Genomic DNA, 18,699 nt, shown 5'->3' with positions numbered 1-18,699 from the left:
TTAAATATTTTAAACATATTAACTAAAAATATTTTCAAAATAGTGTCAAAGTGTTTATGGCAATATGTTAAAATAATATACAAAATTGTTAAAAACAATTAACATTGTCTATATGTTAAAAAATTTTACTTTTTTTAGTATTTTTTTAAACATGAAAAAAAGCCAACTTTGAATTTATGGAAAACTTCCATTTATTTCATATATTTCTACTTTTATTTGTAAAAATTTTCAACATTAATTACAAATTGGACTCATAAATAATTTAGTAAAGAGTAATAAATAATTAAATACTAATTACAGATGTCTCATATTAGAGAGGTTTTATTGGCATAAAAATAAGATAATTATGAAGTATATTAAAGTATTTTTATATAGTATATTATTGAATTAATTGGTGTGTATAGTCATAATTTATAGTTAAACATTATTAGATAAGCAATCACGAACTTTAAATATACACCATAAAACGAATATGAAAGTACTAAAAGATTATGTATAATTTAAAAAAATTACTTTGTTTTAAATTAATGCATAAAGTCGAAACAATTTCCTATTATCTTAATGTATAAATGACAGGTTAGATTGTTTTCTAGATTGTAACTTCATATTATTATAGTACATATATATGATTAGATTTATGAAAAATATTTTTCGCATATCAAAACCCCAAAAAGTTATTTTTGGAAGAAAAAACATTAAATTATATTACATTAAACACGATTATACCATATAAAAAGACCGAAATATACCGCAATATGGAATGTAAGTCCATTACTTTTTGCAATTCACTGTGGATATGATCTGGAGGTTGGCAAAGAGATCATATAGTGCAGTATCAAGCCATTTCTGATGATAATTATAAAGCTAAATCGAAGTGGTAATTTGTCAGAATGGTTGCATTACATTATCCATACTACGAAGCAGAACATATGAATTATATACAGGCTGAAGTTCTTGCAATGCGAAGCGTAACATTTGAAACTTGAAATGGAACAACGATAACAGTTCTTCATTGATAAACTATGATATTAGGTAAGCCTGTCTAGATGATCTTCTCTTAGAATGAAGCATCTTCGACAATTCCTGTATCTGTAACCTCTCGAACAAGGTTTTGGTGGAAGGCAATCCGGCTACGACATCGGATTCGATACCGCACTCGTCTACACCCCTTTTGATCTTGAAGTAACCATCCTGTTACGAGAAATACAATAGTCAATATTTAAGCATCATAAAGACGGTTTCTAAATGAATATGGAGAAAAGTGGGACAGGAAACATACATCACCCCAGCCTCTATTCCATTGGTTTGCAAGAAGCTGCAATGGAGGAAAAAGGTAAAATATTAAAATGAAATCAAAGTAAATGATTCTTCAGATATTTGGCTAAAGATACAAGCCATTCAAACATACCCAGTAATCCTCTCCATCATCTGAAGTTCCCCACCCGATCAGCTTAACTGCATGGCCTCCCATAACATCGCCAGTCAAATGTTTGTAAACTCCCGACTTGTAGTGAGCAAAATCCTGTAAAAATCATGAACCAGCTTAGAATATCGAACTGTGTTTGATCAGACTTTTCATTTCTAGAAATACCTATACCAGACACATGGATATAGGGATTCATTTTTCTTGAAGTGCCAAAAACATGGCAACTCTTGCATGGGATTCATGCAAAAGTAATAGTTTCAAAGCCTGCTACCGCTCGGAAATTGCTCATCCAGAGAAGCAGGAAATTCAATTAGAAAACTACAGAGTTCTTCCTTTACCTCATAAACGGTGAAGGACACCTCAACCGGTCCATTCTTATAAACCTCAGCCATGATATCAGCAGGATTTGATTTGATCCTATACGCACCGACGCTATAGTGTTTTGACTGCTTCCAGAGAAGGTTTCCCTTAACACACTTTCTCACACATTTGGGAGTCGGAAATGCAGGCTCGCAACCAGGGTGAGAACAACCAATATCATCAAAGTATGGATCACACTGCAAGATGAAGAATATAATATTAGGAGGCAAATTACGTTAAGCTATAGATTTAATACTAAATCAGGTTAGATGTCCAGAATGTTTATCTAATACAGAGAAATCACCAGATTTTCGAATGAAATAATCTTATCATTTCATATTTATACTACTTGAAACTATTAATATAAGAATCTAATTGTTCATCTATGTTACTCTGGGTATTCGTTTTTGTTTGAAGCACTTGCGTCTGACACTATTGTCTTATCATATCAAGTTATGATTATGGCGACATGATTTCTAATACTTTGGAAACTTAAACCCGTATCCATCACTCATACCCACGTCTGAGTGACAAAGTTCTCAGTGAAATTGTGCTTGAGAAAAAAATACCTCTTCAGTGACAACACCACTGCGTACAAAGTATCTCCATGCAGAGATTGGATACCCTCCATCACAACCATCTCCACATAGAAAGCCACAGCATGCAAGAAGATCATTAACAGACAGAGATATGTTCTGTAACCAAAGATTTTGCAGGTAAAAATTGATGTCTATGAACCGTAAATGCTGACTCTTTTCCTTTAGAAAGAGAAAGGAAACAAAAAGGAGTTTCATTTACCATGTCAAAATGGATACAGAACCGATCAGATAGTGATTCAACAGCTCCAAAAGCCCAGCAAGAACCACAGTGACCCTAAAGCATAAGCACAGCTAAGCATACTCAGATTTTAATTCTACAAGAACCAGATATAAAAATTGAGAGAAATGAAAATGAGTTACCTGATCTTTAATATTGAAATTGACCCAAGTATTGATTTCATCATAAAAAGAAGGAAATCATCAGTCCAATTTGTTTAAAGTTGGCAAAATTTAATAAACCAGCACATAACTCACCGAGAATTCTTCCAATTGAGGTACATTGTGGCCAAGCTGTTCTAGCATCAAAAGAAGTTGGCAACTTCAAGGATTTGTCATGAGTTAAAATAGGAACGCCCAAAAGTTCTTTCTTAGGTGTTGGTTTTACTCCAAGAAGGTGCTTAAACTCACCAATCTATGCATCAAAACAACAAATTGGAACTAATAAGCATACAGAAATAGCAACATAAACGAGAAAGATCAATGATGAGGTCCAGGAAGTTGCTGACTTACGGTGTAATTAGAAAATCTAGGATTCAGTGCAGCTTCCCATCCAGCCTTGGGGTTTTTATTTACTTGTTTTACAATTGAATCCTACATGATCAAGGTGAGAGTAAAGAATCAACGGCTGTCTATTTAACAACTGAAAGTTGAAGCCCTTCTTTCCCTTAAACACATCAGATGGAGAACATACCTGAAGGATCCGAGAGTTAAGCTTGACGTCTGAAAGTTGCTCCACAGCAATCACCTGCTGACAATTCAGTATCAACTAAGTCCAAATTGCAACTTTGGGGGCTGAACCATAACAACCTAATCAATATTTACTAGCAAACAAAGATGGCAGCCATACATAGAAAGCAACCACAAATAAGCTCCCCTGAAATCTCTTGTTGAGAAAATCAATTTTCTTTTAGTTATATTGATTTAGTTTATATCTTTTCATCAAACACATGGTAAACTAAAAAAAAAACGTCAATTAACCACTATCAGCTCAAAAAAGTTTCAATCTAAAAGATCGAAACCCGGTGATGGCAAAACTAATAGCAGTAAATAAGTTTTCCTGAAGCCTCTCGTTGAGAAAACCAATTCTTTTTAAAGTCTACATTGAACACATGGTAAACTAAAAAAAAAATCGTCTATTTCACGAATCACGACTATGAGCTCAAAAAAAAGGTCAACGATTTAAGAATTTCCATCTAAAAGATCGAAACCGATCTGGTAAACACGGATTCTAGATATTATTGCCAGTTATCAAAGTCAAAAACAGTATCGAAAATACACGTATATGCCCCAAAAAAATCGGACCCAAATTAAGAAAACGGAAGAAGTATCGGAAAATACCTTTGGGTGAACCGTAGAGAGAAGCAACAGAAAGGTAGCAAAAAAGAACGAGGGAGAAGCCATAACCTTCGTTTCCAAGGACAGAGGAAAGGGCAAAAGTGATTATGGGGATTAGAAGGGTCCTATTGCTTGAGACCTTCCTTTATTGTTAAGATTGCAAAGAAAACGACAAAGGAGAGGTTAAAAGCGAGATAAGGGAGAGAGATGACGAAACTTCAAAAGTCCCATATTTTGAGGAATGATTGCGTGTTGGGTTATTATTGGACTGCTTGTGGACATTAAAGCGGCGCTGACGTCGAAATTATGGGAAAATCTGACACCCTGTCTTGTGGCATCTTTCCTCCCGCCATTGTTATCTCTAATGAGATATTTTTATACAATGTGTTACTTGAACTTTCACAGATAGATTCAATGTGGTGTCTTAAAGGCTAAAATAGACAGAGTCAATGTTTTTAGTTGGGGTTATTATTAACGTAACATCCATACATCACTGGAAAACGCAATGCAATTAAACGTTCGAGTTAGTTCGGAGTATAAATTTGTCGAGAAACGTTTAAATGAGATATTTGTATTTACGATTTATTTTTTAAAATTTTTAAAAGAAAAATTGAGTTAGATTCGATTAGTATAATCACTAAAATATACCCATTCATTTCGCTTCATCAAACCGGGATAAATTTTTAATTAAACTTAATATTTATACTAATATATGATTAATGTAATGATTCTACTTTTAAATAAATAAATTTAAATTTTAAATTAAATTTATATAAATTGTGAATTTAATTGAAATATGACTAAAAAAATTAATAATAATTAAAATATATCATGTTACGAATAATAAAATGAACATAATCACTTACAAACAATGCACTCGATTCAAAATTACTTAGCTCAATACGAAAATAATCAAAATCTAACCTTAATTCTACGTGAATGCTGTTGGTGTCACTGAAACTATAACTTATAATCGAAATTATGTGACATGAAGGGATAGCTCTAAAAAAAAGTAAAATCCCAAAGCATTTTTGTGGTTTACAAAAATTGCATCCTAACATAACATAAATATGCAATTGCGTAAAATTTTATATAAAACTTTCAACACATTACAAAAATATATATTTATTTAATTCAATCATAGTGATAAATTGTGTAAAATATGAGATAAATCAAGACACAACACAAATATGACACAGAAACATAATTTATTTTATAAATTGAACCATTACTATAGATTATGAAGACATGATATGTTAGCATAAACACGTCACACACAAAAAAAAAGTTTAAATTTACAAAATATGAATTATTGATATGGATGATATATACAAATTTATAATATTCTAAATTTATTTTTTTTGAAAAAACATGAATAACATACCACTACAGACATAACAAAATCAAATTATTAGTATCTAAAAACTTATATAAATAAAATATACATAAATTTATGCTACCTTAAATATAAAAAAATTAATATAAATGTGAATCACATCACTTCATTTCATCCGAACACGATAAAAACAAAATCTCAAAATATTTTTAGATTGCCAAATACCTTTCTGGGAAATCCTAATAGCATTGCTTAGCGGAAAATTAGTCTTCCTTAAACTTTAATTGAGTATATATTTTTATAGATTCCACGTAATATTAAATTTTCGGATTGAATTGATCTACTATTAATCCGAGTAAGAAAAACCAAAATCATTTTCCTCCTTTCTTTCAAATGTACTTATTAACTTAAACAAGTAGCATTAGTTTCATCTAGACCTGTCCATGGGTCGGGCGGCCCGGCCCGGCCCGACGGCCCGTTTAAAATATGGGAGGGTTTGGGTAAAAATATAGGCCCGAAATATGGGCTTGGGCAAAATTTTAGGCCCGTTTAAAAAATGGGCGGGGCCTCGGGCAATATTTTTTGCCCGGGCACGGCCCAGCCCGGTCCGAAAAATATTAAATATATTTTTATTTTAAAATATAATAGTTTTTTATTTTAAGTTTATTTACTTTCATTTCCTTGACTAGTGTTACAAAATAATAATAAAACATCAAGTTTATTTTACTAATCAAGTGTTAGATTTTGTTACAACAATTAATACAATTAATACAATTAATAATTTGATAAATTTACTAATCAAATGTTAGATTTATTACAACAATTAATACAATTAATAATTTGATAAATTTACTAATCAAATGTTAGATTTTATTACAACAATTAATACAATTAACAATTAATAAATTGATAATTTTACTAACAATTAATTTTAATAACAATTAGTTTTAATTTTATTAAAAAAACTAATTTTAATTTTAATTAAAAATGGGCCGGGCCGAGCCGGGCTCGGGCCTCATATTTTTTCTTCGGGCTGGCCTGGGCAAAATATCATGCCCATATTTCGGGCCGGGCCGGGCCCGGGCCTAGTAAGCGGGCTGAAAATTTTTGTGAGCACGGCCCGAACCTGGCCCGGCCCGGCCCATGGATAGGTCTAGTTTCATCCCCAAAAGGAAAATTTCTAATTAGGATGCCTTTGTTCTATGAAAATTAATTTACGAATTTTTTTAGCTATTTTTTTGTATTTATTTCATGAAAAATAGTTAACGAAAAATGATTTATTTATTTCAAATTTGAAATTTGACTCTTCCTTTTAAAAAGAATCCCTTATAATACATTGATTTATATATAAAATTTATTTGAATAAGGCAAACACTATTATATTGATAATATGTTTAAATTAAAAAAGTTTGTCACTAATAAGAATCATAAATTATAATAAAATAAAGACATAACACATAATATATTGCAAATTTATGCACCTATGAGTAAATGTATTTAGGAAGTCTCTATATTCCAACAATAGATTAAATTAATCTCTTTATTATTAAATAAATCAATTTAGTCTATGTTGATAAAAAATTATAAAAAAAAAAGACAATTATTAACTGTATTAAGTTTTCTAGTTTAAAAAAAATATGGCATGAATATTTCATCTTTTAGAAACCACCACTGAATGAGAGAAGAAAAAATTAGAAATAAAAAAACCATTATCAAGAACTTAAGAGAGCCGCTAAATTGATAACGCATAAAAAATCAAATGTTTTATTAAATATCACGTATATGCTAATAACTGAAATTAAAATTGCTACTTTCAATAGATAATCACATTTACAGAGAAAATAAAATGGACGGAACTAAAAACAAAAAAAAAGAATCGGGATTGGATTATGTTGGAGTATATCGAGTCGTGGGGGGAATTGCCAGCTTAGTTATCATCTCTACATCTCATATCATGTCTTTTTCGTGGTGTTTCTCTTTCCAAACAACAAAGCTCATTTTTCTCTTTCTATTGAAACCCTAATCACCCAAGAAGTGTGCCACCGTCAATGGTCAACTTCGGTCACAAACACAGTCAAGTCGAAGCTCTCTCATGATTCTCTCCTCTAACGATTCAAATTTTGATTCTCATTGTTTTTTATTGCGATTTTCGATTTTGGCTCGGGATATCTATTAAGTTGTTAGGTTTGCTGATAAATTGGGTTAACATTTTAAGTAGATGGTTGAGTAGAATTATGAGGAGTGAATATTGGTTGCGATAGCAAATAAGGTTTAAGAAAGAGGTGATGGTGGTGAATTGAGAAAATGGCAATAGTGAGTTGAAGCTTGGGGACCGGCCCACACAAAATTTTATTCTGTTTTTTTTTTTAGGTTCAAAGTCTAGTCTGAAAAAATAGATTTAAAATTTTATTCAAGTTCAGCCTAAATTAAAAAAATGTCAAACACGAGTCCGACCTAATCTATTTATATTAGCTTTTTTAGATTATTCTTTTATATAAAAATAAATTACATCAAAAACATCAAAAATATTAAAATAAATATATTTTCAATAAATTAAAAATATATTAAAATAATAATAGTTAACACTAAGATAGTTACAACTTAATAAGCAAATGTCTCAAAAATAGTAACAAATCTAACAATAAAATATGAGTTATATAATATTCAAATAATAATAACATAATAACAGTATAATAGAAAAATGATAGCAAAACAACAACAAAATAACAATAAAACAACTTATTTAGGTCGGGCAGGAGAAAAAATCCTATTCAAGGCTCGACCAATTTAAAAAACGAGTTTTATTTTTATTTTTTGTCTAAACTCATTTTTGAATTTATGTTTTTATCAAAACACTCTTACTTATCAAAGGAATTTTTAAATTCAGACGAATAATTTACCTATCATCAGGTATACTCGGAAATTGTGCAGATAATTTCTAGATTAAATGAGAAGTTAGAAAGCCATAACTATTTATAAGGGAATCGTGATATTTGTATAAAGTTAATAGTTTAAAGAAGTCTCAGCACATCCCAAATTAATATTTACAAAGAAAAAGTAAAGTTCCATTTGTATAAGATTATGCATTTATTTAAGTTTTTTATATTTAGATATTCTAATTATTTAAACTTATTTTTTACCAAAATAATATTTAAATACTATTTTATATTAATTTATCAAATTAAATTAAAAACAATATTAATTTATCATACAATTTATAAATTCTATAAAAAAATCAAGCTAAAAAGCGTTTGAGAACTTTGAGGGCCAAAGACAAATTATCATATTTTTAAACATTAATTATAGTGTTAGAATAAAATTTTAAAAACCTTGAAGGGTTAAAATGAAAATTTTCAAAATTTAGAGTGCTGGCCCCCTGCCAGCCCCGCCCCCAAAATTCGCCCCTGTTTACAGAAAACTGCCAAACCCATATTCCAACCCAAACGGAAGCTATTACGCCGGACGAGATAGTTCTCTCTCGCCTCTCAATTTCAAAATGAGATAGGTACTTTACGCTTCTATTTTAAATAGCCTATTTGGTTTAGGACCTTTTCTTTTCTTTTTTTACTCGTGTAAGCTGTAGCAAGGTTCTTACATTGATCTTCATTCAACAAACCTAGCTAATATTGGAGTTCAATCCAATCCAACTCTTTTCTTCTTCACCACCGAAAGTAGAAAAAATGGATAATAAGGACACAACTCATTCTCATCTATTGAGTTTTCTCAATGCTATTCCTCCGGTTGACTTTTGCTGCGTCTATGGCTCGACTCTTCATTCAACCGATCCTGGCAAGGTTCTTCTGTTTCACCATAATTCTGTATTTCTTGCATTTCACCTTTGTATTTTTTTATTTACTTTTTTTTTTGCTTTTCCAGTCAACCATGGTAGATTACATACTCGGCGTGTCTGACCCCCTGCAATGGCATTCCGAGGTGAGATTTTCATATTTTAAGCTATGTCACTACTACTTCACAATTCTTTACATTGTGATTTTCCCTTATATTTTCATCTATCTAATCTATTTTGTCTTTCTCCCAACTAGAATCTAAAAATGAATGCAGATCATTACGCCTCATGGATGGTGCTTCTCGGTGGGGCGAAACTGGTTCTCTCTCTCTCTCTCTCTCTCCCTCTCTCTCTCTCTCTCTCTCTCACATTCATCGGTACAGTTTTATTTTTTGTTTCCCATCAACTCACACTACAGTTTGTTGGTTTGTAGATTACTAATGTTGCAGACAAATTAGGAGTAGGAGTACATTTCAACCCGTATGTTACTTGGAATAACAAGGTAATTGAGTTTTAATTATTTGAGATCTTAAGTTTAATATGATTACTGAAATGGATTATAGGTGTATACACACATTGATTTCGTTTAAATCTTAATTGCCCCACACTTTGGCTTTATTGTGGATGGCAGATGTTGAAATATGGAGTTGTTAGAATGCATGACTTGATCCAAGACATACTAAATTGGGAGAGCTTCTACTTGAGTGGTCGTTTGCAAAAACCGGTGTGTTTTATCTGATTCTTTTTTTCCTCAGTATCTTGTGTTATATTTCTTTCAAAAAAGTACTGCAAAAATGGATACTTTTTGTGAGTTGTAACTAATTGTTAACTGTCTTGTAAAGCTTGTCTAATGTTAAAATCACCCTTGTTTTCTTGTTTGCCAAATGAAGGTGAATCATTCGGCATTTTTGTAGAAGCATATTCACCATTTATTGCAGTATTCTTTTACCTTTGTTTTTTTAGGTAAATATGCTTGTGGATAACCTGGACATTGAAACTATAAACTCAGTTAACCTTCGAGCTGCGGTGTCTGCTGCTCTCCTCCTCTTACCACCCAAATTCACAGAGGTTTGCTCTGTTGCTGTTTTTTCCTCTTAGAAATCTCATATTACCAGATATATTATAATCAACTCCGTGTTCATGTAGGAAGACCTTTATGCCAAAATATGTAGCCTGTCATACATGGGTGACGTGCGTATGCTTTTTGCAGAGGACCGAAATAAGGTAAAACTTAAGTTTGTTTAAGGAGGAAATTTGAAGGGAAATATTTAGCTGTCGATTGTGCAATTCATCTTCTGAAATTTACATTGGTTTTGTTAATCAAAGTTGGGGAATAACTTCTGAAATTTCCTTTTTTTTAGTAAATTTTCCACTGCTTCTTTGTTCAATTTTCATTTAATCTGGTATTTATTTATTTATTTTTTTGATAAAAATCTGGTATTTATTTCATTATGCTGTAAGAGGGATATTTTCTTGATTCAGGTGAAGAAGATCGTACAAGGGCAGTTTGATTTATTCCAGTCCATGTATAAGCCGTTTCTTGAAGAGTATGAAGGCAAAGACTTTTTAAGATTCTCATCATCTAAAAATCAACTTGCAAATATATCTCAGGTTTATATAAATTCAAATTAAAGAACCCAAAGTTGGTATCATTTATTGCTCACATACTTAAATAAGTTCCGAGTAAAACAGTAAAGCTCTGCCAGAAATGAAGTCTCTGCATTCTCTGCTTTTATCCAAGCTCTTTTAATAGTTAAAAATGGGGCAAATACTGAAGTTATTTTATATGCACTAACACTTACTGCTTGCATGGTTTTAATTACATGAATTTGGTTTTTCTTTAATGTTATTTTAGGTTGTTGTGTAGGTATGAAGATGGTAATTTCTTGTTTCCCGTATTTGTTGATTTCACCTCATAGAGGGAATTGCCCGTAAATGGTATTGATAAGAAGCTTTACTAAATGACTTAACTTTTATGGAAAAGTTATCATATATTTCATGCCAGACCTTTGGGGCTTTTGAATTGCATATGGAATAACATTCTCTGTGAGACTATTGATATTGAAATATTCTTGGTTGAAATCAGGATTGTGGCTTACCAGTGACTCACTCGCACATATCTTTCCTTCCTCCAACTGTTAGAAGCCAAATGGGGATGAAGATAGGGAAGAAGAAAGTAATCAGTGAATCTGGTAAGTGACCGCTTACATTAGCCCCCCTAGTCTTGAAAGCATTTTTTTTTAAATACTGCTACTAGGTAAGTTGGTGAAGTAGATTGATTTACAAAGGGAAATTGTTTGTTATGTTTGGTTGAATATGGGCAGGTAAGGTTGGGAATGGGAATGAGTTAGGATTTGGGTCAAGAGAAGAGGCTGCAAAGTGCATGCAGAAGGCATTGAGGCGAACAGTGATGGTTTCAAGTGCAAGGCAAGCAGTATCTGGTGTATTGACTGTGGGCGGTGTTAAAGCAGCTAGATATCTAACCAGTAAGATGTGCAAGGCTTGGAGATCATGGACAAGGACATGATTATCATAACCTAAATCAAGGCTGGGCTGGGATGGGAAGCTGTTATCGTAATCTAAATCAGGCTGGGGATTGGGAACTGTTGTTGTGGTTGGTTGGTTATTGTTAAAATGAGGAAAGATAGTAAAAGTGTTTCTCAATCTCATTACTATTTTCCTTTTTGGTTATACATAAAAATATTATTAAGATAAAATCTTATTATATATGTATTGACTTATTTGAAATTAAGTTACATTACAAGAAGTTCGAACAAAAAAAAATTACAATACAAAATTTTCTCAAGTAAGATGAGTCATAATTATTATTAGCTTTTTCGTACTCAAAAGTAATTTTTATTTATTTATTTTTTAAAGTAAAAGAAATCTATTTATAATATACTAATAAACACAAAAGCTAAAATTCAATTGTAATAATTGAAATTATTGTTAAAAGATATATACTTTGTAATGGTAAACAAAAATATAAAAGATAATTTAAAATTACAAATTAAAACAAACTAATTATTTATGTTATATCTATTTTAATATGAATTTATATAATAATATCAATTTAAGTTCAAATTATTATTTGTTTTGAAAATAAGTTCATTTTATTTTGATCTTGGGTGAATTTGAATTAAAATGATTTTGTAGTTTTGTTTTTGTAGTAAAATCGTAATTGATAAAAATATAAAAAATAAGGAGTAAATTTGTAATTATTTTTAAATGGATTTATTTAAATAACTAAAAGAAACTGAACAAAGAAGACCAATTTTGAACAAATTTCGAAATATAAAAAAGTTACTAATACGAAATTATTTTCGGTGGCATATGTTGGCGAGAGAGGGCAACTGAACTCTCGTCGTAGAAGTAGATTATAAATTTATATAATTCATAAGTGGCTGCGGTGGCCACCGCTTCGTATGAGTTTGAAATTCTGCCAAACCCAAACTAAAGCCGTATTTATTTCTTCTTTTAAACTCCGACGTACTGTTTCTTATGCGATTTTTGTTTCTCTGCAGTTTTTTCAATCTCCCAAAACATGCCACAAGGTTCCTAGATTTTTTCCCTATTCCACTGTTCCAAATCAATTAATAAAAACTCAGCTAATAGTATTTGAGTTTTATGTTAATGCAGACCTCCCTGGGTTCTACTATGATGCGGAGAAGAACAGGTACTTCCCCAATAAACCTCGGATACCTGGCTCTTCTTCCTTCTCCAATGCTTCGCCATCCCAAAACAACCCTCTTTCTAGCTCCCTCCAGGTAACCCCTTCGGATTCTTCTTCAATAACTTAATTTTCATACTTCAACACTTTGAAACTCAAAACTCACATTAAAAAGTGGTTTCTTCCCTTAGGAAATAATAATTCATTAATTCATGCTTGAATACATCTGCTTCTGTATTTGAGACTTTTCGAATTTTTCAGTTGGAAAACTATATATTTTAATCATATCCATTATACTTGCAATATTAATTCTCACAACTAACTTTTTAACTTACAGACACATAGCTTCGTGTGTTTCCTATCTTCAATTTCTTTTAGGCTCTTTTTGGGTGCAGGCGACCAAGTTATGTCCAAAAACCAGGGTTCCCGCATCTAAGCTGCTTCATCTTAGAGAGTTGAACGGCAATGCTTTTAGTTATGATCGAGGAAGGCATAGCTTTGTGGAGGAATTCCATAAGTTACATGCTTCTAAACTTGTGGTAATTTATAAGTTGCCTTTTCATTTTCCATTTATCCATAATTTACAAATTATTCATGTTAGTCCACTAGTTTATCTAAATCTAACTAAAATGGACTGCAAGATTTTTTTTTATCCCATTAAGAGCTACCTTTAGTTTATCTCGCTAATGGATCAAACCTTCATCTTTTTCCTTTGTGACCCTCAAGAATATGTATTGAGAAAACTAGAGTTATACTGTTTTATATGAATTTATATTGCCTGTAATACTCACGCATATTCCTTTTGCAATATTAGTCATTCTTTAAATCAGAGTTTTATTCCCAAATTTCTTACTGATAATCATCACTTAGTTTTCGTTATTGTATTTTACAGTATTTCTGATTTGTTTCAGGTTTGGAGATATGGTGCAACAGACGAAAATTTATTAAGAAATATACGTTATAGTGCTTTGGAGCAGACACAAATTGATGTCCAGACACTAGAGGGTCAAATGGAAACAGAAGTTCTGCTAGTGGGCAGTATGGACGGCTCCTTGAGGTATAAATGGAGTTGGAAATAGATATAGATGTATCTACATCCGCTTCCAAGTACAAGATGCCTCCAATTCCCTATTGCTTTCCTATAAATTCTACTACTTTAGGTGGATCTACAATCTCTTAATATGAGGCATTAGCTGTTGGCATTTCTTTGCGTTGATCACATTTACTGGTGTCAAAATACAATATGCTGAAGTGTGTTATCTGTTACTCTGTTTGAGTAATGACCTTTAATTTGAAATGATTGTGTCAGTTCTTCCCGTGCTCATGCATCATGGTTGGGTGACCTAAACATGCCATACTTCTTGCAACTTGCTGTCAAGTGCGATAAAAATTAGGTCTCCTTTTCAATTTTGTTGCGACATTGGAACATCTACATATCTTGCTCATCTTTTCTTTCTCCCAATGATCTGGTCTTCTTTTTGGTGTTACCATCTAACATTACATAGCCCTTCGTATTGTTGTATTGGAGCTTTTACATATTATGATGCATGGTGCATTCTCCTACTACTGCAACATACATGCAGATGCACTAGTTCTTTCTCACTTCCATTTTTCTGTTTACGACTATTACATTGTATTTCTAAGCATTTGTCTCGTCGATTTGTTATTTTCTACTGGCTGCTATTGTGACATATGTTTAGCTTCTTTTGATGGCGTTGCAAAGGAACTTATATATCATCCATTTTCTTTTAAACCTTCTATCAGTGCTGTGGTATTGAATAAAAATTTGGATACTGTTTAGCTATAGTTTTTGAAGTTTGGTTTTCTTGCAGTCTCTTAAAGGTTGGAAGTGAACGCCATTTTGACTATGGGATCACACACATTCCCGATCGTGTTTGGCCTTCCACCAAAGGGGATGCGGAGAGTGATGAAACGCCTCCGTATGTCTCGAGGCCTGCAGCTGCTCCACTCCATATGCCGTCAAGAATATCTTCTATAAGATTGTGTGAAAAGCAATCTTTTTCTACAAACAATTATGATTCCAAGTTCCAATGCTCACTGTATCCTTCAGTGATCGCTTATCTTGACAAGTTCTTCAATATACTGAAGACATTAATTCCTGAAATCTTCATCTTCTCTGTGATCTGGATGTCCCATAGTTCTGTGGTTTATGAAGCATGAAATCTCACTTTGCCTAATGGATGTGCTATCTAATTCATGGTTTATATGATTTAATATGCTTCATTCTTCGCTCTTGCCATAAATTCCTCAGATTTTCTTATTTATTATGTTTGCATCTCAAGAAGAGATTTGGTTTTTCACTTGCAATATCTTAACGTAAAAAAACAGCATAACTACACTGGGGTCTGAGACTTATGGTGGATTTGTTTATATCCTTAATCTCCTGGAACCAGTAGATTTTACTTCTCGATTGGATCGAAGGTTACATGCAGTTGCTACTTTTAATCATACCATTTGGACTGCAGATTATAGTTTTAATACAGCTCAAGCAGCAATAGGCAAGTTTCTTTCTCTCTTCTTTTAATTTTTTGCTCTTGTTAAGTTATGTTTGAATTAGCTTTCAAATTGTATTTCATTTTTAGCATGGAAATTATGTAGCTTTCCAAAAATTTATGATATTTCTATTCCTATATTATGGCATTGTCCTCTAGATGGATTCATTGACCTTCCTTCCTAGTCTTTAGTTTGATCAGTAATGGAAGGTGCTTTGCTGTCATCTCTTGCCATGTTTTCCTCTGTCTAGTCTAGAGACATTTAAGTAAACATGTTTCCCTGCTCAGTTCAGGTTGCAATTACATAGTATTAGACATAAACTTGTATCCACTTGAGCTAAGGTCCAATCATGGTTTAGCATTTCTTACACTTGCTCTACTCTTCAACCACAAACTGCAATTAATTGGGAATTCTTTTGATAACTTATGATTATGTTAAATTTCTGTTGCTGTATCTTATTTGAACAACTGCTCCATTTCCTGATAGAATATAAGAATAAATAAGAGGGGTAGTGACCTTTAGCCGTTGCTGTCCTTCACCCTGTAATATTCAGACACTTATATTATATATGCTTTTTTTATCATTATAGGAACCGATATTGGAGTAGCCTTGGTCAATGTCGAAAGAGGAGCAACGAAATGGGTGTGTCGTAGCAAAAGTGATGTTTTGGCTGTACAATTTGATCAGACAGTAAGAATTATATCCTTCAAGGTTTTGGCTAATGATGTGAAATTCCTCTTTACTTTAATCGATGAACCTTTTAGTAATATATCAGTTTGTAAGGGGAAAAATATGTTCATTAATATCAGTATTCAATTGTGCTTAATTTTGTTTCTCCCATTACCCACTGGGAGTCAGATAAATTCATTTTTTGAGGTTCTAGACCTTTCTTTCTTTTGGTCAGGTTTCAAGTTATTTGTTGTATCTTATTCTTTTAACAGGTGGCATAATGTGTTCCATGATAATTAATGTATGATATACGCTCTGAGCTTGGAAAGGAAGCATGGAAGCTTATAGCATACTTATATCTTGAAATTGATCCTGAATGTGACTTATTTCAGGGAAATATTGTTCTTTGTGGACTCAGAAATGGAGCAATTGTCACTGTGGATGTTCGTGAGAACCAGGAGCGCATGTTTTCTAGACTTACTAAGCTTAAAATACCTTACTCGTCTTCAGGAAGAAGTAGTCAGAAAAGATGGTTTGAGGTACCAATTTCTATTTAGAGATTAAATTGAAGTTTTTATGTATGCACAATGAAGATTATGGATGATGGTGGTTGATAATTCTGAAACTCGGTTGTGGTTGTAGAGTAGATATATAATATATCTTGCCATCTTCATCTTCTTTCACAAACTGATGAAGATCTATGGTTGAAAATTATGGATACTGCAGTTGTTTATTGTGCTTGTTAGTTTTTGCAGATATCATATTTCCATTTTTCTACCTTGTAGCATCAGCTTACGCAATTTACTTTATTCATGCCATAATCCATCTCATATCTGGGAAACATGTTAAAGTATTTAACTTGGAATTTCTTTTTGTTGTTATCAGAGGTTAATTTATGTGGTTGTCATGTTTTACAGATCAAAGGACTCATATCTCCTTCTCATACAATTCATATGCCGTCATCTATTTCTAGGTTGGTGAGTCTTGATGCTTTTGTAAACCTGCTTTGTAGTCTTGTTTGTTTGCTTCAAGTTTATTAACTCCTGCTATGTTGTCTGACCTCAAGTTTGGTATCACTTCAATCCTATGATCAATACTTCTTGGCGAGCTCAATGGATGGTTCGGTGAGTTCCATTTGTCCATTTAACTCTTGTTCTAGATTTTGCTTTGCTTACTTCTCATTCTGCATCTAATTTTCCTCCCTGGTTAGTTTTATTTAAATTATGCTTTGCATGGATAGATGTTTCAGTTACCTTGTGTTGTAATTTTTCTGATATTGGTTGTAGCTGTGTCAGGTGATATTTTAGATTAATGATTTCTCTTGTGAATATTATTTTTCATAAGGTGCAACTTTTTTTTTAGATGAAGCTCTATGATCACCGTCTAACTAAGAGAGGGGCTGTACAATCGTATGGAGGGCATGTGAATTCGCATACACGTATACAGCTTGGAGTTGACCAATCTGAGAGATTTGTTATGTCAGGTGAGGTGCATTAACAACTGAATGAATGGGCATACAATGTTTAGCAGATGTAAGAATTTGAGTGTAACAACATTTGTTCTTGCAGGGGGAGAGGACTGCTATTTACGATTGTGGAGTATCAAGTCCGGTAAAATGCTGTTTGGGGAAAAATTTTCTGATTCCGTGCTAACAAACATTTGCTGGCGAAGAGCTCAAAGTAAATTTGATTTCCCCCTTCTCTACTTTTGCTTTGCCCTGTCTTCCGGGGTAGCAAGATCATGTAATAACTTGACTTTGTTTTTGTCCACTTTATAGGCACCTTGGGAAAGGAAGGTGAAATTAGACAAAACCATAATTGTAGAGCATGGCTTGCATCAGAAGAAGGGCTATTCCACATGCACTGGTCCTGAGTTGGAAACCATGGATTTTGGTGAGAAGAGACTTGACACTTAATATGGCCAAGTTTTGATAATACGGCCACTTTGGGGAAATTTTGGGTTCGCATACTGTAAACTAGTATTAGTATAGTATCCAGCATGATTATGTGAGGAATTTTGGTGGCTTTGCCTGTTTGGCAGTGGAGTAGGAAAATGCTGTGTGTTCCACATGCACATAGGCATGAATATAGGCGTGGGCATATTTGATTCCAACACTGACCAATAACCATGGGTAGCGACTAATGAATTGAGAAAATGAAAATTGTTTATTTGTGAGTTTATAAAGTGCTACAATGTGGTTGGTGTCTTACTTTGTCGATTTTTCCTTATTGTGGGTTGAAGTTTTAAATCAAAATAAATGAAGAGAACTCGCCGTTGGCGCAACAGTGACACCAGTTTGGATTTTCATTTAAACATTCATATTAAGCCAAAAACCTAGGCACATAAATTGTACAGGGGACATGTTGAGAAATGAGAGTTCTTTTATTATTCTGATGACAAAGAAAATTGATTCCCTTGCTTTTTAATTCTGATTGATGAAAAAAGAGCTGACAGTTGCATATTTTAGCACAAAAAAAAAATTAAAAAGATAGGAAAATAACAACAATTATATTGAAGGATTATCATGTTATGGTTGAGAGAGTGGTATGCAAGATAATCAAAAATTAAATTCACAGCTGTTCCAACGTAATTTCAAATATATAGAAACACTGCAGCTAAAATAATAGTGTAACTTCTTTGGTGGTTGAAGGTTTGATCTTTAATCACAAATTCAAAACATAAACTTAATCTAATTTATCAGATATCCCAAGCTTGATAATAAAAAATTCGTGCTTATAAATTCCTGATTTGCAAGAAACGCAATTTTTAGATTTATCTTACGCC

General features: G+C 32.5%; 3 protein-coding genes across 5 annotated transcripts; 2 read left to right on the top strand and 1 right to left on the bottom strand.

Annotated features, from left to right (window-relative positions):
* Positions 1-859: 859 nt before the first annotated feature.
* On the bottom strand, positions 860-4,184 carry LOC121223655 (cathepsin B-like protease 3). Its single transcript, XM_041105596.1, has 11 exons — positions 3,943-4,184; positions 3,296-3,349; positions 3,115-3,195; positions 2,860-3,016; positions 2,746-2,750; positions 2,585-2,659; positions 2,356-2,481; positions 1,765-1,983; positions 1,409-1,522; positions 1,280-1,315; positions 860-1,191 (listed from the first exon to the last, which is right to left on the bottom strand). Exons 1-11 carry the CDS (start codon positions 4,003-4,005, stop codon positions 1,021-1,023), a joined length of 1,101 nt encoding a protein of 366 aa, XP_040961530.1. The 5' UTR covers positions 4,006-4,184; the 3' UTR covers positions 860-1,020.
* Positions 4,185-8,645: 4,461 nt separating this feature from the next.
* Positions 8,646-11,789, top strand: LOC107941887 (phosphatidate cytidylyltransferase, mitochondrial). Of its 2 annotated transcripts, XM_016875507.2 has the most exons (11): positions 8,646-8,780; positions 8,896-9,069; positions 9,152-9,208; positions 9,319-9,381; positions 9,496-9,564; positions 9,694-9,786; positions 10,026-10,130; positions 10,209-10,286; positions 10,545-10,673; positions 11,149-11,254; positions 11,387-11,789. In XM_016875507.2, the coding sequence occupies exons 2-11, from the start codon at positions 8,956-8,958 to the stop codon at positions 11,587-11,589; spliced, it is 1,017 nt and encodes a 338-aa protein (XP_016730996.1). In that variant the 5' UTR covers positions 8,646-8,780; positions 8,896-8,955; the 3' UTR covers positions 11,590-11,789. The 2 variants fall into 2 exon arrangements, with proteins under 2 accessions (XP_016730996.1, XP_016730997.1); XM_016875508.2 differs by lacking the exon at positions 9,694-9,786 and having other exon boundaries at positions 8,701-8,780.
* Positions 11,790-12,366: 577 nt separating this feature from the next.
* LOC107941888 (DDB1- and CUL4-associated factor 4) lies at positions 12,367-18,124 on the top strand. 2 transcript variants are annotated; one of them, XM_041105595.1, is made up of 14 exons: positions 12,367-12,485; positions 12,587-12,616; positions 12,702-12,829; positions 13,128-13,271; positions 13,644-13,789; positions 14,565-14,792; positions 15,082-15,251; positions 15,836-15,936; positions 16,308-16,454; positions 16,833-16,888; positions 16,982-17,039; positions 17,278-17,398; positions 17,484-17,594; positions 17,693-18,124. In XM_041105595.1, exons 2-14 carry the CDS (start codon positions 12,607-12,609, stop codon positions 17,785-17,787), a joined length of 1,515 nt encoding a protein of 504 aa, XP_040961529.1. In that variant the 5' UTR covers positions 12,367-12,485; positions 12,587-12,606; the 3' UTR covers positions 17,788-18,124. The 2 variants fall into 2 exon arrangements, with proteins under 2 accessions (XP_040961529.1, XP_040961528.1); XM_041105594.1 differs by having other exon boundaries at positions 12,413-12,491.
* The last annotated feature ends 575 nt before the right edge of the window (positions 18,125-18,699 follow it).

This window comes from Gossypium hirsutum, chromosome D11, assembly GCF_007990345.1.
Source record: "Gossypium hirsutum isolate 1008001.06 chromosome D11, Gossypium_hirsutum_v2.1, whole genome shotgun sequence".
In the NCBI taxonomy this organism is placed as follows: domain Eukaryota; kingdom Viridiplantae; phylum Streptophyta; class Magnoliopsida; order Malvales; family Malvaceae; genus Gossypium; species Gossypium hirsutum.
Note: the sequence above shows the minus strand (reverse complement) of the source record. Positions and strands in the feature narration are given on the sequence as shown.